Raw genomic sequence first — 22,088 nt, forward strand, 5'->3', positions numbered from 1 at the left:
TTTGGTACTTGAAGAAGCCACTCGTAAGAAAGAACATAATATCGAAACTTTGCAACAAGAGCAAGCTTCGACTTCTCAACAGATGGATCGTTATAAATCTAAAATTATTGATCTTGAAAATCGCTCTCGAAGACAAAATCTTCGGCTAATTGGGATTCCGGAAAAATTTGAGAGCAGTGATCTTACCGTTGTCTTTTCTAAACTTCTAATGGATGTCTTCAGTTCAGAAGTTCTGGACTCTCCTTCAATAATCGATCGTGCTCACCGTATCTCTCGCTATCATTCTGATTCAGATAAACCATGGCATGCAATTCTCCGGATCCATTACCCTCATATCAAAGAGCGACTGATTCGAGCGGCTCGGAAAAAGGGTATGATTAACTTTCAAGAATTCAAATTTCGTATTTTGGAAGATTATAGCCCTGAAGTTTTAAGGGCAAGAATGGCTTTTAGACCGGTCATGTCTAAATTTCACCAGGAAGGCTACAAGCAAGCGCTGTTATTTCCAGCACATCTGAGAGTTACTTCTGAAGAAGGAACTGTTCGGCTGTTCAAATCTCCAGTGGATGCTCAAAGTTTTTTGGAACAATGACACTCTAGCGGGTTGACTAATGTAATAATTAGTCTATAAATTTCGATCTCTTACAGAATGATGGTTTTTTTTAGGTATGGCTGACATGTATTTTTTATATATTGTAAAAGTTCTCTTTTTTTTGGTTTATTCTGATTTTATTAATTTTTTTATATTTTATTAATCTATTAACCTTGAAAATAACTGATTAGGGTTCCCTTTTTTAAAGTTTGTATAAGCTTTTTTTATATTTTTAACATTTAAATATTAAGATTTAAAAAAAATGATAATAAAATGGCGTTTCTTCTCCCCGACAGACTCTAGTGCTTGGAATGTCATATCCGTTTTGATGAGTTTGAAAGTTTTAAACTCTCATTTAAAATACTAATTTAGTAGTATTTATTTATGGGTTTTATCAATTTAATTTTTTAATCCTTTTGTATATATATAATACTAATTTTATATTTTAACTTTTGTTATATTAACCCTTTCGTATAATATGGGTTGTTTGTATTTTTTTCAATTTTTTTTTTTCTGAGTTGCCGTCCTGAGACACAGGGGTAATTTTAGTATTAGTTTGCCTGCTTGCCTCTTTTTGGCTTTTTTCCTGGGGTTTCGAGGGTGGAGGGAGGGGGATTTTTCTTTTTCTTTTTTCTCTTTTTGCTTGCTTTTTGCTTAGCTTTATTTCATGGGCCTATATGAAACTACAAAAATGGTTGCAGTGCCGTGACTTCCTGTTTCTCCTTGAACTCACTCCCTTCTTCCGGGTTCATGAGTTCACTTTTTTTTTAAACTTATGTGTTAACTGTAATAAATATTGTCAACATGGATAGGATTATTAATTTTGTTTCTTGGAATACTAATGGTTTAAATCATCCGATCAAACGGAAAAAAATATTCAAAGTATTCCATAGAATGAATGCTAATGTTATTTTTGTGCAGGAGACTCATGTAAGGAAGGTGGATAGTCAACGTTTTTTTAGGTTTTGGAAGGGTCAACAGTATCACGCAAATTCGCAAGCCAAAGTAAGAGGTGTTTCTATTTTTATAGACTCATCAACTTCTTTTATACATCATGAAACAATTTCAGATCCACAAGGTAGATTTTTGCGTATTACTAGTCTACTTTTTAATCAAAAAGTTGTTTTAGTTAACGTTTATGCTCCAAATACTGATTGTCCTGAATTTTTTAAATGCTTATTTACATCCTTTCCTAATCTGAATCAATATAGACTGATAATGGGTGGGGATTTTAACTGTTGTTTAAACCCTGTGATGGATAGATCCAAGCCTACCCAAACTCTTTCAAATAAATCGGCTTCTCTTATTAACTCTTTTATGATTGATTCAGCTATTTGTGAAATTTGTTTTCTACACCCTAATGACAAAGAGTTTTCATACTTTTCCCATGTTTATCATAATTAAGAATTGATTACTTTTTCATTGATCACCATTTACTTATAGATGTTACTGATTGTAAATATGACTGTATTATCATATCTGATCATGCACCCCTGAAGTTATCTATTAAAATAACGGATTCATATATCAATGCTAAATTTTGGAGGTTTAATCCTATTTTATTGCAGGATTTAGACTTTGTTAACTTTATTAAACAACAAATAGATTTGTTTTTCGCAACTAATTCTACAGTAGAGATCTCTAGTGGAATTTTGTGGGATACTTTTAAAGCATATATTCGTGGACAGATTATTTCATACTCTGCTGGAGTTAGGAAATGAACTAATGCTAAAATATTAACATTAGTTGTCTCTTTTGTTTGTTTTTTTTTCTTTTATATTACTTATTAGCTATAGTTATTAGATTAGATTAGTTAGTTCTGCATTATATAAATTTTTTTGTTTTTTTTTCTTTCTTTTTTCTGTTTTTTTATATTATACATTATGAAATATTTAGATTTACTATGTCCATACATATATCTTATGGCCTATGTCTTGGTAAACTCATTTATATTGTAACTATTATGTATGTTTTTTTTTCATATGTAATGTGTATGTTGGTAATTTCTTTATCAATATATCATCTGTATTCTGTCCATATTATTAATATTAATAAAAAGATTTAGAAAGAAAGATAAAATCAAAGCAATTGATAAAATTTATTCAATGACCCCTAGTAAAGAACTTTATAAAGAAAGAGTGGGACTTCAAATGGAACATAGTTTATTATTATCCTCTTCGATTGAAAGTCAGTTAATTAAATCAAAAACTCAATTCTATATGCATGGAGATAAGTCTGGTAAATTATTGGCTAACCAATTGAAAATTGTTTTGGATAAACGACAGATTACTAGAATTCGTAAACAAGATGGTACTCTGACGATCGACCACAAAGAGATAAATAGAGCCTTTCAAAATTTTTATATCAATCCTTATATCAATCAGAATTCACTAAGGACTCTTCTATAAAAAATGAATTTTTAAGGAAATTGAATATTCCAAAAGTAACTGTTGAGGATAATATAATTTTAGATACACCTATTACAGAGTCTGAAATAGAAAAGGCTATTTTTTTAATGAATTCTGGTAAAGCTTCAGGTCCAGATGGTTTTCCTGTAGAATTTTAAAAATCTTTTTCTCCTATACTTTCTCCTTGGCTTTGTAAAATTTTTGAAGATGTATTAAGTGTAGGTAAATTACCACAATCTTTTTATGAAGCTTCTATTTCTTTAATTCTTAAAAAAGATAAAGACCCTACTGAATGTGCATCCTATCAACCTATATTCTTATTAAATATGGATTTTAAGATTTTCAGTAAAATTTTGGCTAATAGATTAGAAAATATATTACCTCGAATATATTAGTTCAAATATATTACCTTGAATATATTAGCTCAAAATTTATATCATGGATTAAATTAATATACCATAAACCTTTAGCTTCGGTTTTTACCAATAATCAAAGATCCCTTTTTTTTCAGCTATTTCGTGGTACAAGGCAAGGTTGCCCTTTAAGTCCTTTACTATTTGACATTGCTTTAGAACCGTTGGCTATAGCTATTCGTGAATCACCTAATATTCTGGGTATTACCCGTGGGGAGAGGACGTATAAAGTATCATTGTACGCTGATGATTTGTTATTATATATATCTGACCCTGAAAAATCTATCCCTGCTATTTCATCTTTGCTTGCTCAATTTAGTAATTTTTCTGGTTATAAATTGAATTTTAACAAGAGTGAACTATTTCCATTAAACATGCAAGTTCCAATTTATAAACATTTACCATATAAAATTGTTACAGATTATTTTACTTACCTAGGTATTAAAATTACTAAAAAACATAAAGATTTATTTAAGGTTAACTTTTTACCTTTAATTGATCAAATTAAGCAACTTGCTATTAGGTGGTCTCCACTATCTTTGTCATTGGTTGGTAGAGTTAATGCTATTAAGATGATGATACTACCTAAATTCTTATATTTATTTCAAGCATTACCAATTTTTATTCCTAAAGCTTTTTTTGATACTATTGACTCTAAAATATCTTCTTACTTGTGGCAGAACAAAAATCCTAGATTGGATAAAAAATATTTACAAAGCCTATTTACAAAGTTTGGCTTTACCAAACTTAAGATTTTACTATTGGGCAGTCAATCTACGGTATTTAATATTCTGGACACAAGAATGGACTATAGCTACTTGCCCACAATGGGTAAATTTGGAATGTAAATCTGTGCAAGATTTTTCACTGATTTCAATCTTAGGATCTTCACTTCCTTTTTCTTTATTCAAATTGAATAAACAGATAACTAATCCTATAGTCAGATATACATTACGAATTTGGTTTCAATTTCGTAAATTTTTTGGTTTGAATAAATTTATTTTATCATGTCCTATAATATCTAATTATTTTTTTTGGCCTTCATCTATAGATCAAGCTTTTCTTTTATGGAAAACAAAAGGTTTAACATGTTTTCGTGATCTGTTTCTGGATGATAACATTACGTCCTTTGAACAGCTATCTAATAAATATAATTTACCTAAAACCCATTTTTTTAGATATTTGCAAGTTAGAAATTTTTTGTATAATGAGTTACAGTATTTTTCGAAAGAATGTTCATTGGACATTACAGATAGAATTTTAGCCCTTAATCCTTATCAAAAGGGTTTAGTAGCCATCATTTATAAGATGATTATGAATTTACAGTTAGATGTATCAGAAAAAATTAAGAAGGAATGGCAAGAAGAGTTGCATTGTCCTGTATCTACTGAGTAATGGGAAAATATTTTATTATTGGTAAATTCATCCTCTGTCTGTGCTAAACATGCCCTAATACAATTTAAGGTTGTACATAGAGCTCATATGTCTAAGGATAAACTGGCTCGATTTTATTCTCATCTTAACTCAACTTGCAATAGATGTCATTCTGATGTTGCTTCATTGACTCATATGTTCTGGTCTTGTCCTTGTTTACAAAATTATTGGAAAGATATTTTCAGTATTATTTCAAGAGTCTTAAATATTAATTTCCAACCGCATCCTCTTACTGCAATTTTCGGTTTACCAATGACAGATAATAATCGTTTATCCGCTTCATCTCAACGAATGATTGCATTTGTTACATTAATGGCTAGAAGATCTATTTTATTGAATTGGAAATAAATTAATCCTCCAACTGTATTTCAGTGGTTTTCTCAAACTATTTCTTGTTTGAGTTTAGAAAAAATTAGAATTGTGGTATTTGATCCTTCAGTTAAATTTGAAGAAACTTGGAGACCTTTTACTCAACATTTTCACGAGTTGAATTGTCTTTTCCTAAACCTTACCTATATTATCCTTAATCAATTGGATGGAGGTTCGGAGTTATTGGCACTACTGTGTATGTACTTAATATTATTCAATGGCCCATGTTGGTTAGTGTTGTTTTTTTTGCTTTTTTTTCTCTCTTTTTTTGGGGTTTTTCTTTTTTTTTTCTTTTTACTTCTTTGTTCATTAATGTTCTGGGTTTGAGAGGTTATATATTTTTATTATTACATATCTGACTGTCTATTTAAACTATGTACTCTCAAACATTTTGTATTCATGTTTCATTTATGTTTGTTTAAAACTAATAACAAGAAAAGGAAAAGGAATTTGCCTATGATAAAGCTGTGTGTTTTGAGAGGTGGGTTTCTTCTAAAAATGTAAATGGGGACTATGATACATTGAGAGAGCTGATTTTAATGGAGGAATTTAAAAGAAGCATTCCTGTTGAAGTAAGGACCTACTTAAATGAGAGGGATACTGATAAATTGCAGGACTGTGCTAGATTAGCTGATGAGTATGTTTTAATCCATAAGAATAAATTTCCTCAGGGCACAATTTTTAAGAGGAAAAATAACACGGAGACTCAAGGTAAATCAGAAGTTAATGAGAAAGGTAAGGAGCAAGGTAAGTCTGTGAAGGAAAGACAGTTTAGTCTTATTTGTAACTATTGTAAGAAGCCTGGCCATGTAATAGCTAACTGTTTCAGATTGAAAAAGAAGGAGAAGGAAGCAGTTCCAGATGCTTGTGTGCAACATACTGAAGCACCTGTAAAGTTACAGGGTTTGATAAACACAAATGAGGTTTTGTTAGTGTCTGACCAAGTTAATGTACAATGTCCTGTGTATGTTACTCAGGATGGCCTCTTTGGTTTGTTACAAGTAGGAATGCTTCTTTGTCGGATAAGTGTTTCTCTCACCGTTGTTTCACTTTAGAATGGCTGATATGGTAATTGTATTCATTTGTTAATCAATGGGGAATGTTATTGTGTCTTGTGATGCTGGGAACTTGGGGGAGGGGTTTTCGCGGGTTTTTAGTGAGAGGGGGAGGCCGAGGAAGATGGACGTGTGCTGGACTGCTCGTAAGACCACCGGGGTGGTCCCAGGTGCGACGGCCGGATGGGTCCATTGGTTCGTTGATTGAGCTCCAACGAGTGCACTAAACAGACTGAACTTTGATAAGTTGGTGCCTTTTGTTTTTATCCTTGTATATATATATATATATATTGTATTGCCTACTACTCTTTTAATTTTAGTAAACTCTTTAAAGTGTATTTCATAACGGTATTTGTTGTGGGTTTGATACTGTTGCGGGCGCGAGGCATTAACTCGATTCTCCTTGAAAGAAGGCTCTACTCTGGTGCCAATAAAAATCCTTAGGGATACTGGAGCTTCTCAATCACTGATGTTAGACAGTGTATTGAAGTTTAATGGAGAGTTTGATACTGGTGAGGTAAATTACATAAGAGGTGTTGGGAGTGATTTTATGCCTGTACATTTACATAAAGCAAATTTAAAGTCAGGGTTAGTTACAGGATTTGTTAAAGTAGGACTACAGCATAGCTTACCTGTGAAGGGTATTTCTTTATTGTTAGGTAATGACTTGGCAGGTGGACAAGTTTTTCCTGAAGTGCATTTGACAATGGAGTCAGAGGAACCAGAGATGAATTCTAACACAGATTCTTCCTGTGTTGTGACTAGAGCTATGGCTAAAAAGATTGATGCGCAGAATGAGGTTGTTACTCATGACTGTTCAACTCAGGATTTAAGTTTTGAGGATGTGTCAGAGACTTTCTTAACTTCGTTGTTTGAACAAGATTCTGGGAGTAAGTCTGACTATAAAGATTTATCTCTGTCTCGGAACGAGATGATAGCAGAGCAGAATAGAGACTCTGAGATTATAAAATTAAGAGAGCAAGCTTTACTAGGTAGTGAAATTGCGAAGGAAAAAGGAGTGTTGATGAGGAAGTGGAGATCGCCTACAATTCCTGCAAGTGAGGATTGGAATGTTGTTTACCAGGTAGTTGTCCCGAAAGTTTATCGAAATGAGATTTTGACTTTAGTTCATAGTGTGCCTTTAGGTGGACATCAAGGGGTAAGGAAAACTGTGGACAAGATTTTAAAACATTTTTACTGGCCTGGTCTAAGAAAAGATGTGGTGATGTTTTGTAAAACGTGCCATACTTGTCAAATTGTGGGTAAACCAAATCAGGTTACACCAGTAGCTCCATTACAACCTATCCCAGCATTTGGTGAACCGTTTTCTAAAGTTATTGTAGATTATGTTGGTCCATTACCAAAGACAAAAACTGGTTATCAGTACTTGTTGACTATCATGTGTACTACTTCTAGGTTTCCAGAGGCAGTACCACTTAGGAATATAAAAGCTAAGACTGTGACAAAGGCCCTTATAAATTTTTTTACTTATTTTGGATTACCTAAGGAGATACAAACTGATCAAGGCAGTAATTTTATGTCTGGATTGTTTCAACAGATAGTTTATAAATTGGGAGCGAAGCAAATCACTTCGTCTGCATACCATCCAGAATCGCAGGGTGCCTTGGAGAGGTTTCATTCTACTCTCAAGAATATGATTAGGACATATTGTGTGGAAAATGAAAGTGACTGGGATGAGGGTATAAACTTACTTTTATTTGCTGTAAGGGAATCAGTACAGGAATCTTTAGGTTTTAGTCCATTTAAACTTGTGTTTGGGCATAGAGTTAGAGGACCTTTAGCTTTATTGAAAGAACAGTGGATGAGTAAGGAAGTACACACTAATTTGTTGGACGATGTTTTGAAATTTAAGGACAGGTTACATAAAGCTTGAAGCTTAGCCACGGAAAATTTAAAGTTGGCTCAGGAGAAAATGAAAACTTGTTATGATAAAGAAGCTAGGATGAGGATGTTTAAGCCTGGAGATAAGGTGTTGGTTCTTTTCCCAGTGCAGACAAATCCTTTACAAGCTAGATTTCATGGTCCTTATGAAATTGTGTCTAAAATCAATGATGTGGATTACGTGATAAAAACTCCAGATCGTAGAAGGTCAACACAACTTTGCCATATAAATATTATAAAACCATATTTTGAGAAACAATCTGATACTGTGACTGTTGTGGTTAGTGAGAATGAGTTTGATTTAACTGGGAACATGATAGATGATTCATCTGACTTTCATTCTAAATCCAACATTGTTTCTGTTAGGTTACCAAATTCAACCATTCTGGAAAATATTGATGAGAAATTAGCACATTTACAGCTAGAGCAGAAACAACAGATGAAGGGATTAATTTTTAAATATAAAGAGTTGTTTCCAGATGTTCCGAGAAGGACTACTATAGCTTCACATGATGTAGATGTTGGGGATGCCAAACCTATTAAACAACATCCATATAGGATGAACATAGAAAAATGTGAACTTGCTGAGAAAGAAATTGGATATTTGTTAGAGAATAATATTATTAGACATTCTAACTCGAATTGGAGTTCGCCATGTGTTATGGTGCCAAAACCAGATGGTAGTATTAGGTTTTGTACGGACTATAGGAAGGTGAATGCTGTAACGAAAACAAGTGCATATCCAATTCCTAGAGTAGATGATTGTGTAGATAAAGTTGGAAAAGCAAAGTTCCTTACAAAGATTGATTTATTGAAAGGGTATTGGTGTGTTCCATTAATGGACAGAGGTAGAGAGATTTCTGCATTTGTAACTCCATCTGGGTTATATAAGTATAATGTTCTTCCATTTGGGATGAAGAACGCCCCAGGTACTTTCCAGAGGATGATTAACTCTGTGATTCAGGGATTGAAAGATACTGATGCTTATATTGATGATTTAGTGACAGGAAATGATACTTGGGAAGCACACATTATTGCGGTGGAGAAATTGTTTGAAAGGCTTTCAAAAGCTAACTTAACTATTAATTTAGCTAAGAGTGAATTTGGACATGCCACTGTGACTTACCTTGGTTATGTTGTGGGTCAAGGTAAGGTAGCTCCTGTTCAGGCAAAAGTTCAGGCAATTTTAGAGATTCCCACTCCAACAGGGAAAAAAACTCTCAGAAGATTTTTGGGAATGGTAGGATATTATCGGAAATTTTGTAAGAACTTTGCTAATGTTGCCCTTCCATTAACTAACCTTCTGCAGAAGAATGTGAAGTTTGTGTGGACAGTGCCTTGTCAAGAAGCATTTGAAAAATTGAAAATAATGACATGTCAACAACCTGTACTTAAGGCACCTGACTTTGGAAAACCTTTCTCATTAGCTGTAGATGCTAGTGATGAGGCTGCAGGAGCAGTATTAATGCAAAGGAATGAGGGTGATGAGGTTGATCATCCAGTGGCTTACTTTTCTAAGAAATTTAATAAGCATCAAAGAAACTATTCGACAATAGAGAAGGAATTGTTATCTCTTGTTTTAGCTTCAGAACATTTTGAGGTATATGTTGGTACAACTCAAAAACCACTTATAGTTTACACTGATCATAATCCGTTGGTTTTTCTGAGTAAGATGAAAAACAAAAACAAAAGATTATTAAATTGGAGTTTGATGTTACAAGAGTACAGTATTGTGATAACTCATATTAAAGGTAAAGATAATGTGGTTGCTGATTGTCTATCTCGATGTTGAATGTACAATGCAACTTTTTATGGTGTGGTTTTTTTTTCAATTGTAACACTCCTACTGTATTGTGAGTTATAAGCTGTTATATGATGGTATTGTATATTATGTATGTTATAAAATTTATACCTTTGTTTTTCTTGTAAGCAATTGTTAAAAATTTTTGTTCTTGTCAGACCAAAAATGTGTTTTCTTTTGGAGGGAGGTGTTACGTACTCGTGACACATGACAGTGGAGCCCTTGTCATGTGACTGGGGTTGAAGCTATACTGGACTTGAGATAATGGTCTTGTGATGGTGGAGTGACGTCATTTTCCCGCCAGTAGAGATCATGTGACAAGTTTTTTTTACAGGGTATAAAAGGAAGACCCCACCCTGTGAGAGGGGGCAGTTCGTGGCTGGATTTGCCATGTTGACTTCATGCCACTGTGTGATTTAATGTGATGACGCAGTTTAGTTGAAGGATGAAGTTTTATCTAATGCCTAAAGTTTAAAAGGTCATTGCCAGCAGTTTCTTTACAATACTGCTAGTTGAGAATCAGTGGAGAGTGAAGATCGGAGTTCGGGAGTTAAAGATCGAGGAGAATCAATTTTCGATGGTGAAACGGGTTCGACCTTGTTTGATCCTTATTCGGAAGGAATTCGTTGACTGTTCTCGTGTTAATCTCTGCGGGATAGCAGGAAAGATTGAGGGCAGTGTGATAAAGGAAAGGTCAGTGCCTTTAAGCCGTTTCGTTACGTTTCGTAAATTCTTCAGAGGAAAGAGTTCGACTTCGGGGACTGAAGCAAAGCGACGTGAAAGAGAATTTAGATCATCTTAAAAAGTCTCTCCCTTAAATGGACTGTGAGCATTTCTAACTTTTGGCAATACTATTTTAAAAAACTGTTTTTGCAACATCACTTTAATCATCGCTGCACAGCAGCTGATTTCCGGTTATGGTAGTGTTTGTTTACTTTTGGGGGGTTTGTTTTCAGTGTTTAATAAATGTGTTATTTGTTATATAAACCCTTGCCTAACTCATATATTTATTGTTGCCTGAATACGTAACAGTTTGTTGTTACAAAGTTCAAAGTAGATGTATTACCAGAGTACATTTTGAAAGCCCTAGTCAGCCCAACTCCTCCCCTCAAGTCCTCGCGCCATCTTTGTAAAGGAGCATCTGCTGGCTTTGGGCCAGTGCTCGTTGCAGGTCAGAAGAACGAGATTGAGATTGAGAGTGATGATGCGACGACCACCTCCCACTCAACGTCAGCAAGGCCAAGGAGCCGATTGCCGACCTCGGCAAGAGGAAACTGGAGGTCTGGGAGCCAGACCTCATCGGAGGATCGGAGGTGGAGAGGGTCAGCAGCACCAAATTCCTTGGTGTTACCATTTCAGAGGACCTGCCCTGGGTCCAGCACCCACGTGCCATTACGAAGAACGCACTTCAACAAACTTCTACAGACGTGTGGCAGAGGTACTGACATTAACCAGCTGCAACACGGCCTGGTTTTGGAAACACCAATGCTCCCCCGGAAACAGGTTCGGGGACCGTTACTAGTCCTCAACCATCGGGCCCTTGAACCAAAGGGGATAACTTCACTCACTCCAACACCGAACTGTTCCCACCGAATTGGGCTCTAAATCTAAATCTTCATCTCATGTTCTCAATATTTATTGCTTATTTATTGTTATTTTTTTGTGCAGAGGGCTCCTCCGACAGCGCGAGACTCCGCAGCGAACGGGCACACTGTCGCAGAGTACAAGGGCGTCAGGTTAGAACAGAGACGAGGAGGAATCTCTGCAGCCAGGCGGGTGGTGGATCTGCGGAATTCATCGCCACAGATGGCTGTGGAGGCCAGGTCCTTGGGTGTATTTAAAGCGGAGATTGATACGCTCTTGATTTGAAAGGGCACCGGAGTTTACAGCAGAATGGGGGTGAGAGGGACGATAAATCAGCCATGCAGCAAACTCGATGGGCTAAATGGCCTAATTCTGCTCCGTTCTCTTATGGTCTGGACCCTTTCTGCAGGACTTCTGGTTTAATAACACCTTCCCCTCGCGGCAGGGCGATCAAAACTGAACCAAATACTCCAAGCCTGTCATGGGAACGGTAAGATCCCACAAACAGCAATGTAACAACAACCTGACTGTCGTACATCAAAGTACTGAGTACAGAGGATGGGATGTTATGTTGTACAAGACGTTGGCGAGGCCTAATTTGGAGTATTGTGTACAGTTTTGGTCACCGACCTACAGGAAAGATGTAAATAAGGTTGAAAGATGCAGAGAAAATTTACAAGAATGTTGCCGGGTCTGGGGGACCTGAGTTATAATGAAAGAATGAACAGGTTAGGACTTTATTCCTTAGAACGTAGAGGACTGAGAGGAGATTTGATGGAGGTATACAAAATCATGAGGGGTATCAATAGGGTAAATGCAAGCAGGCTTTTTCCACTGAGGTTGGGTGGGACTACAACCAGAGCTCAAGGGTGAAAGGTGAAAAGTTTAAGGGGAACATGAGGGAAAACTTGTCACTCAGAGAGAGTGGAACGAGCTGCCAAGTGGTGCACAGGAGCTTGGTCTCGGCGTTTAACAGAAGTTTGGATAGGTACATGGATGGGAGGGGCGTGGTCCCGGTTCAGGTCGATGGGAGGTTAAATAGCACAGGCTAGATGGGCCAAAGGGCCTGCTTCTGCGCTGTGACTCCCTTGACTGCGTCGCCTGCTTTAGCAAAATCTGGCGGCGGGTCACGCTACCGTGGAGTCCCGGCCAACGACCATCTGCAGGTCGCCCAGCCGCTCAGCCCCGTCTCCGGAACGGCCAGCCGACACTCCACAGCGTCTTTAATTCACCTTCTTACCCACGGGGGGGTAGACACGCTAAACAAAGCCAATCCCGCATCTCACAACACACCGTTCACCCATCCAGTCATTCCAGTCTTCCCTCCCATCAGATCAAATCTGGACTCCTACCCCTCACTCACACACTTGGGGCGGGGGGGGGGGGGAGGCAGCAATTAACTCCCCCACCCAATATTTGAGATTTGGTTTGTTACCTAAAACACTTGAAAACTTCTAGACGTACCCTGGTGAGTATTCTGACCGCCCGCATCACTGTCTGGTATGGGGGGGAGGGGGGGTTTACAGCACAGGATCGAAGTGAGCTGCAGAGAGTTGTAAACTCAGTCAGCTCCATCACGGGCAGCGGCCTCCATCGTATCCAGGACATCTTCAAGGAGCGGTGCCTCAGAAAGGCAGCGTCCATCATTAAGGACCCCCATTACCCAGGACGTGCCCTCGTCTCATGGCTATCATCAGGGAGGAGGTACAGGAGCCTGAAGACACACACTCAACGATTCAGGATCAGCTTCTTCCCCTCTGCCATCAGGGAGGAGGTACAGGAGCCTGAAGACACACACTCAACGATTCAGGAACAGCTTCTTCCCCTCTGCCATCAGGGAGGAGGTGTAGGAGCCTGAAGACACACACTCAGCGATTCAGGAACAGCTTCTTCCCCTCTGCCATCAGGGAGGAGGTACAGGAGTCTGAAGACACACACTCAACGATTCAGGAACAGCTTCTTCCCCTCTGCCGTCCGATTTCTGAATGGACACTGAACCCACGAGCACTACCTCACCACTTTTTATTTTTGTTTTTGGCTCCATTTTTAATTTAACGTTAATATGCAAATATATACTTACTGTAATTTCTCTATATTTATCGTGCATCGCATTGTACCGCTGCCACAAAGTTAACAGAGCTCACAACACGTGCCGGAGATATTAACCCTGATTCCGGTTCTTGCTGGTGGCAGGAAGAAGGGATGACCTTCGAGATGGGGGTCATCATCCGGGACATCCAGGAAGGCCAAAACCAAGACTGGTTGGCAGTTTACAAAAATAGCAGAAGGGTTCAAAGCTTTTAGACCATAAGACCATAAAACATAGAAACAGAGTTAGGCCATTCAGCCCATTGAGTCTGCTCTGCTATTCCATCATGGCTGATTTATTGTCCCTTTCAACCCCAGTCTCCTGCCTTCTCCCTGTAACCTTTGGGGCCCTTACTAATCAAGAACCTTGCTTTAAATATAGAAAATGGTGCCCTCCCCAGCCAACTATGGTAATGAACTCCACAGATCCACCAGCCTCTGGCTAAAGAAATTCCCCTTCATCCTCTTATACGTGGTAAATGGTAGGGCATTGAGGAATGCAGTAGAACAGGGTGATCTAGGAATAATGGCGCATAGTTCCCAGAAGGTGGAATCTCATGTGGATAGGGTGGTGAAGAAAACTTTTGGTACGCTGGCCTTTATAAATCAGAGCATTGAGTATAGGAGTTGGGATGCAATGTTAAAATTGTACAAGGCATTGGTGAGGCCGAATTTGGTCACTGAATTATCGGAAAGAGGCAGTGGCTCTTACTGTTGTGCCACTGTGCAGCTTTGGGGGGGGTTGGGGGGGGGGGGGTCAATGCCAGTCCCGGGACAGTGAGGAACAATTCTGCGGGTCCTTCTCCAACAGTGGGAAGATTTTTTGCGTTGCACCTCAGGTGCTAGATGTTCCAAAGAACTAAGAACAATACAGCACGGTACAGGCCATTTGGCCCACAATGTTGTGCCGACCCTCAAACCCTGCCTCCCATATAACCCCCCACTTTAAATTCCTCCATATACCTGTCTATAGTCTCTTAAATTTCACTAGTGTGTCTGCCTCCACCACTGACTCAGGCAGTGCATTCCACACACCAACCACTCTCTGAGTGAAAAACCTTCCTCTAATATCCCCTTGAACTTCCCTCCCCCTACCTTAAAGCCATGTCCTCTTGTACTGAGCAGTGGTGCCCTGGGGAAGAGGCATTGGCTGTCCACTCTATCTATTCCTCTTAATATCTTGTCTCCTCTCATCTTCCTAGCTCCCTAATCTCTGATCATAATCCTTACTCTCTAAACCAGGCAGCATCCTGGTAAATCTCCTCTGTACCCTTTCCAATGCTTCCACATCCTTCCTATAGTGAGGCGACCAGAACTGGACACAGTACTCCAAGTGTGGCCTAACCAGAGTTTTACAGATCTGCATCATTACATCGCAACTCTTAAACTCCATAAGCTTTCTTATCTACCCTGTCTAACTGTGAGGAAACTTTCAGGGATCTGTGGACATGTAACCCCAGATCCCTCTGCTCCTCCACACTACCAAGTATCCTGCCATTTACTTTGTACTCTGCCTTGGAGTTTGTCCTTCCGAAGTGTACCACCTCACACTTCTCCAGGTTGAACTCCATCTGCCACTTCTCATCCCACTTCGGCATCCTATCAATGTCTCTCTGCAATCTTTGACAATCCTCTACACTATCCACAACACCACCACATCTTATCCAGGCAACAGCACCCCCGGTAGGTTGAGTTCTACAGATTCTTGCGCAGAGTCTGCCATCTTCAGAAGTTTTCTGATTACTCTGCCATAGTTGGATGCATCAGCAAGGGAGATGAGGGGGAGTACAGGGCTATGGTGGGAAACTTTGTCACATGGTGTGAGCAGAATCATCTGCAGCTTAATGTGAAGGAGACTAAGGAGCTGGTGGTGGATCTGAGGAGGGCTGAGGCACCGGTGACCCATTTCCATCCAAGGGGTCAGTGTGGACATGGTGGAGGATTACAAATACCTGGGGATATGAATGGTCAATAAACTGGACTGGTCAAAGAACACTGAGGCTGTCTACAAGAAGGGTCAGAGCCGTCTCTACTTCCTGAGGAGACTGAGGTCCTTTAACATCTGCCGGACGATGCTGAGGATGTTCTACGAGTCTGTGGTGGCCAGTGCTATCATGTTTGCTGTTGTGTGCTGGGGCAGCAGGCTGAGGGTAGCAGACACCAACAGAATCAACAAACTCATTCATGAGGCCAGTGATGTTGTGGGGGTGGAACTGGACTCTCTGACGGTGGTGTCTGAAAAGAGGATGCTGTCCAAGTTGCATGCCATCTTGGACAATGACTCCCATCCACTCCATAACGTACTGGTTAGGCACAGGAGTACATTCAGCCAGAGACTCATTCCACCGAGATGCAACACTGAGCGTCATAGGAAGTCATTCCTGCCTGTGGCCATCAAACTTTACAACTCCTCCCTCGGAGTGTCAGACACCCCGAGCCAATAGGCTGGTCCTGGACTAATTTCCACTTGGGCCAGAGAGGGCGTGGTACCCACGGCTCAGTGCAAAGTGGTTAAGCGCGGATGGGGGGGCACTCACCTCGATGGCTGGGTACGTCCGCGTGCTGTCTGTGCTCTTCTCACCGGGGATGCTACCCGCCGAGCGGCCCTCGCATTTGTACCGGAACCGCATGCCCCGCTGCTTGGGCTGCTCCAGGATCCGGATGTAGGGCGGGGCTGGAGGGAGAGGACAAGAAGCCCGGTGAGCAAAGGAGCCCCGAGACAGCCCTCCCCCTCCCCGACGTCCAGCTCGTGGGAGCTCCCCCGCCCCCAGAAACTCACCTGGGGTGATGCTGTGCGTCCATTGTACAGTCGGCATCTGCAGGAAACCTGGGGCGGACAAGAACGCGAGGATTAGTTTGCTCTGCCCTTTCCACTCGGCCCATCGAGGCCCTGCTAGCCCACTCCCCCCTCAACGTAACTTTCCTGCAACCCATTCAGCCCTCCGCCTTCCTACCGATCCTCCCCCCCCCCCCCACCAAGGGAGACAACTGGGGCACCCAGAGAAAATCCACACAGCCTCGGGGAGATTGTCCAGACTCCAGGCCCAGCGCCCGAGCCCAGAACCGAACCGGGGTTTTGCTTCCGTTTTCCCAGTGTGCGGCGCTAAGCATTTGTGCGTTAGTCCTTTCCAGTACCCCTGACATGTCGGGCGCCTCACCGAGCCGGCAGCGAGGCACAGGACTTCCGGCCGCGAGCTCGGTCAGACCAATCACGACCTATCCTTCTGTTAGTCCGGACGCGATTCCCCGGAAGCAGCCGTCCCTGGACAACTGTCCGAAGTCAGCACTCCCCCGCCTCAGCCCGCAGCGGGATCGTAGCGGTCATCGTAACGCCCTACGGTGCCAGCAATAGGGATTCATTTCCTGCCTCTGTCTGTAGGGACCTCGTACGTTCCTCACCACAACCGCGCGGGTTTCCCCCGGGCGCCCCGGTCTACCCCCCTCCCCGCGACCCACAGGTGTACCAGTGAAGGTCAGCGAGCCGTGGGCAGGTTGCGCCGGCACCAGGAACGTGGCGGCATTTAGAGGGTTCAAAGTGCGCGCGTGGTCACAACCCCGCGACTCGCCTTGCACACAGGCGGCCACGGAACGGGGAAAAGCCAATGGGTCCGTTTACAGGAGAACATCAACCCCCTCAAAGTGAGAGAGAGAGAAAAAAAATCAAATCACGCAAAGGGCAATAGAAAGGACTGAATGCAAAACACCAAACCACAAAGACGGTGATAGAGTTCCGCTCAGTGCAACCCAGCGCAGGTCTCCCGCGACCACTAGTCCGCCCTGACAATAAAAAAACCCGCACAAACAGAGTAACAGTAAAAGAAAACTTTTGCGCTCCTCAGCACATCCTTGGGTGTTGGTCGTTGACAAGAATTAGATTAGATTAGATTAGATTCAACTTTATTGTCGTCGTGCCGAGCACAGATACCAAGCATGCAGTTAGCATCGAACCAGAAATGCAAAGAATGGTGTTATTTACAAAATAACTGTGAATAACAAGTAGGAGCTACAGCACACAAATATAAAAGTACTGAGACAGTCCAATATGGGTGTAATACTGCTTAGCGCTGTGATGTGAGGTTCAGCAGGGTCACAGCCTCAGGGAAGAAGCTCTTCCTGTGCCTGCTGGTGCGGGAGCAGAGGCTCCTGTAGCCTCTACCGGATGGGAGGAGAGTGAAATGTCCATGGTTAGGGTGAGATGCATCCTTGATAATGCTTCTCGCCCTGCCCGGGCAGCGTTTATGGTAGATGTTCTCAACGGTGGGCAATTGGGTGCATGTGACGTACTTTACATTGTACCGTATGTTTCGATGTACATCTGTCCAATAAGACTAATCTTTACAGAAAAAGGAATCAACACAGTAGTGTTCATGGACCATTCAGAAATCTGATGGTGGAGGGGAAGAATTAACAGTGGGTTCTCAGGCTCCTATACCTCCTCCCCGAGGGGAAGAACTGTTCCTGAATACTTCCTCCAGTGTCGCTTCTTTCCCCTTGTAGGTGGCTGGGGTCCTGTCGGAGTCCGAGATCTCCAGCTGCGCTCAAACCGCGGGCCTTCACGGCGGCCCCGCGGGCAGCCCGACGCCTCGCCGGTGTCGCGGACGATCGGGGGCCTCTGAACTCTGTCTCCCTCCCTCCTGTGGGATGTCAAATTTGTCGGGTAAGCAAAGGCTTTTGATTGGAGCATGGTCACTTTGGGGGCTTTGCGGTTGTTCGCATGGTGGGTGGTGATGGGGGGGGGGGATGATGCTTTCTGCAGGAACAAATGGGGGGGAAGGATCGATGCTTTGCTGCTGCTGCTGTGTGGGGGGGGGAGGGCTTTGGGGTTCTAAACCTTTCTGTCATTCGTTCTTTTGGGGTTTTTTCCCCTCTCTGTTTTGCAGGTGTCTGTGAAGAGTAAGAATTCCAGGTTCTAGACTGTACATATTCTCGGATAGTAAATGGAACTACAAACGATTGTAGTTGTGGGTCTTCGGGCTCCTGTCCCTCCTCCCTGATTCAGGGAGAACTGATCCAGATTTACTGTAGTTACTTTAAAGATTATAATTTATTATTGTCACAGTGACAATCAGATCGTTACATGGTGCATGGAGAGAGAAGGAAGTACGACAATATCAGAGTGAAGTGTTAAGTGGAACATCGAAAGTACAGAACAGTATGGAAAACCGTTATCTGCCGACCTTTGAACCTCCTCTAAGACCAATCTAACCCTTCCCGCTCACATAGACCTTTCCTCTTACATAGAAACATAGAAAATAGGTGCAGGAGTAGGCCATTCGGCCCTTCGAGCCTGCACCGCCATTCAGTATGATCATGGCTGATCATCCAACTCAAAACCCTGTACCTGCTTTCTCTCCATACCCCCTGATTCCTTTAGCCACAAGGGCCATTTCTAACTCCCTCTTAAATATAACCAATGAACCGGCCTCAACTTTCCTGTAGCAAATTCCACTGGTTCTCCACTCTCTGTGTGAAGAAGTTTTTCCTCATCTCGGTCCTAAAAGGTTTCCCCTTTATCCTTAAACTGTGACCCCTCGTTCTGGACTTCCCCAACATTGGAAACAATCTTCCTGCATCTAGCCTGTCCAATCCCTTTAGAATTTTATATGTTTCAATAAGATCCCCCTCAATCTTCTAAATTCCAGTGAGTATAAGCCTAGTCGATCCAGTCTTTCTTCATATGAAAGTCCTGCCATCCCAGGAATCAATCTGGTGAACCTTCTCTGTACTCCCTCTATGGCAAGAATGTCTTTCCTCAGAATACAATACTCCAGCTGTGGTCTCACCAAGGCCTTGTACAACTGCAGTAGAACCTCCCTGCTCCTGTACTCGAATCCTCTTGTTATGAATGCCAACATACTTTTTCACTGCCTGCCGTACCTGCATGCCCACTTTCAATGACTGGTGTACAATGACACCCAGGTCTCGTTACACCTCCCCTTTTCCTAATCAACCACCATTCAGATCATAATCTGTTTTCCTGTTCTTGCAACCAAAGTGGATAACCTCACATTTATCCACATTAAATTGCATCTGCCATGAATTTGCCCACTCACCTAACCTATCCAAGTCACCCTGCATCCTCTTAGCATCCTCCTCACAGCTAACACCGCCGCCCAGCTTTGTGTCATCCGCAGACTTGGAGATGCTGCATTTAATTCCCTTGTCTAAATCATTAATATATATTGTAAACAACTGGGGTCCCAGCACTGAGCCTTGTGGTACCCCACTAGTCACTGCCTGCCATTCTGAAAACGTCCCGTTTACTCCCACTCTTTGCTTCCTGTCTGCCAACCAATTCTCTACCCACATCAATATCATACCCCCAATACCATGTGCTTTAAGTTTGCACACTAATCTCCTGTGTGGGACCTTGTCAAAAGCCTTTTGAAAATTCAAATATACCACATCCACTGGTTCTCCCCTATCCACTCTGCTAGTTACATCGTCAAAAAATTCTATAAGATTTGTCAGACATGATTTTCCTTTCACAAATCCATGCTAACTTTGTCCGATGATTTCACCTCTTTCCAAATGTGCTGTTATCACATCTTTGATAACCAACTCTAGCATTTTCCCCACCACCGATGTCAGACTAACCGGTCTATAATTCCCCGGTTTCTCTCTCCCTCCTTTTTTAAAAAGTGGGGTTACATTAGCCACCCTCCAATCCTCAGGAACTAATCCAGAATCTAAGGAGTTTTGAAAAATTATCACTAATGCATCCACTATTTCTTGGGCTACTTCCTTAAGCACTCTGGGATGCAGACCATCTGGCCCTGGGGATTTATCTGCCTTTAACCCCTTCAATTTACCTAACACCACTTGCCGACTAACATGTATTTCCCTCAGTTCCTCCATCTCACTAGACCCTCGGTACCCTATTTCCGGAAGATTATTTATGTCCTCCTTAGTGAAGACAGAACTAAAGTAGTTATTCAATTGGTCTGCCATGTCCTTGTTCCCCATGATCAATTCACCTGCTTCTGACTGTAAGGGACCACATTTGTCTTAACTAATCTTTTTCTTTTCACGTATCTATAAAAGCTTTAACAGTCAGTTTTTATGTTCCCTGCCAGCTTTCTCTCATAATCTTTTTTCCCTTTCCTAATTAAGCCCTTTGTTCTCCTCTGCTGGTCTCTGAATTTCTCCCAGTCCTCAGGTGTGCCACTTTTTCTGGCTAATTTGTATGTTTCTTCCTTGGAATTGATACTATCCTTAATTTCCCTTGTCAACCATGGGTGCACTACCTTCCCTGGTTTATTCCTTTGCCAAACTGGGATGAACAATTGTTGTAGTTCATCCATGCGATCTTTAAATGCTTGCCATTGCATATCCACCATCAACCCTTGAAGTATCATTTGCCAGTCTATCTTAGCTAATTCACATCTCATACCTTCAAAGTTACCCTTCTTTAAGTTCAGAACCTTTGTTTCTGAATTAACTATGTCACTCTCCATCTTAATGAAGAATTCCACCATATTATGGTCACCCTTACCCAAGGGGCCTCGCACGACAAGATTGCTAACTAACCCTTCCTCATTGCTCAATACCCAATCTAGAATGGCCTGCTCTCTAGTTGGTTCCTCGACATGTTGGTTCAGAAAACCATCCCGCATACATTCAATGAAATCCTCTTTCTCAGCACCCTTACCAATTTGGTTCAACCCAGTCTATATGTAGATTGAAGTCACATTCAAGCTATCCTACAAATATACTGAAATAAGCAAACCATTGTTAATATAGCCTAATTTCTGAACAGTGACTATCTATTGTGCAAATATCTTTGGTTTTATTCACTCATGCAACCTGGGCTCTGTTAGTGTCAGTGGCTGGGTCCGGCAGCACCGTGGAAGTCCACAGCGGGGGTATTCCCTTCTGCCGCCTGCGTGGGATGACGAGTCCATCGGGACCCTGAGGACTTGTGGAAACTGTGTGGTGGTTTCTTTCGAGCTTATAGTCTTTTAACATCTTTGGACTATCTTTACTGTGCTCAAGGTCTGTTTTTTTTTAAATCAATTATGGTATTGTCTGCACTGTTGTAACTATATGTTAACTATAACTATATGTAAGTATATGGTTTTGTGTAGGTCTTGTAGCTTTAGTTTTTGGTTTGTTGGGTGCTTTGGTTTGAGTTGGTCTCCTGACTTGGTGTGTCTGGGTAGTCTTGTTTTGTCTGGTGGGTTTGGAGCTCCTTTCCGGGGAATGCGCGAGGATGATAGCACGATATTAATACGCAGCAGCCTCTCCGGACTCTGGATTTGGGGATTGCCAAACGTTATGTGGATCTTTTTGGTGTCGTCTGTTTTGTCACGTGTTTTTGATATATCGTTCTGGAGGAATATTGTCTCATTATTCAAACTGCATTGCAGTTGTGGTTTCTAAATGACAATAAACTGAAATTGAACTGAACAGACGAGAGGGAGAGCAAGAGCGCGCGGTTTC

The 22,088-nt window shown here is 41.3% G+C and overlaps 1 protein-coding gene across 1 annotated transcript in view; it reads right to left on the reverse strand.

The window, feature by feature from the left end:
• The window catches only part of rela (v-rel avian reticuloendotheliosis viral oncogene homolog A), a 99,078-nt gene that overhangs the window by 41,923 nt on the left and 35,067 nt on the right, over nucleotides 1-22,088 (reverse strand). Inside the window, exons 2-3 of the mRNA XM_059955240.1 lie at nucleotides 16,426-16,473; nucleotides 16,184-16,320 (exon numbers count right to left, since the gene is read on the reverse strand). Coding sequence (XP_059811223.1) covers nucleotides 16,184-16,320; nucleotides 16,426-16,473 — 185 coding nt within the window. The remainder of the gene's footprint in view (nucleotides 1-16,183; nucleotides 16,321-16,425; nucleotides 16,474-22,088) is intronic.

This window comes from Hypanus sabinus, chromosome 31 (genome assembly GCF_030144855.1).
Source record: "Hypanus sabinus isolate sHypSab1 chromosome 31, sHypSab1.hap1, whole genome shotgun sequence".
Classification (NCBI taxonomy): Eukaryota; Metazoa; Chordata; class Chondrichthyes; order Myliobatiformes; family Dasyatidae; genus Hypanus; species Hypanus sabinus.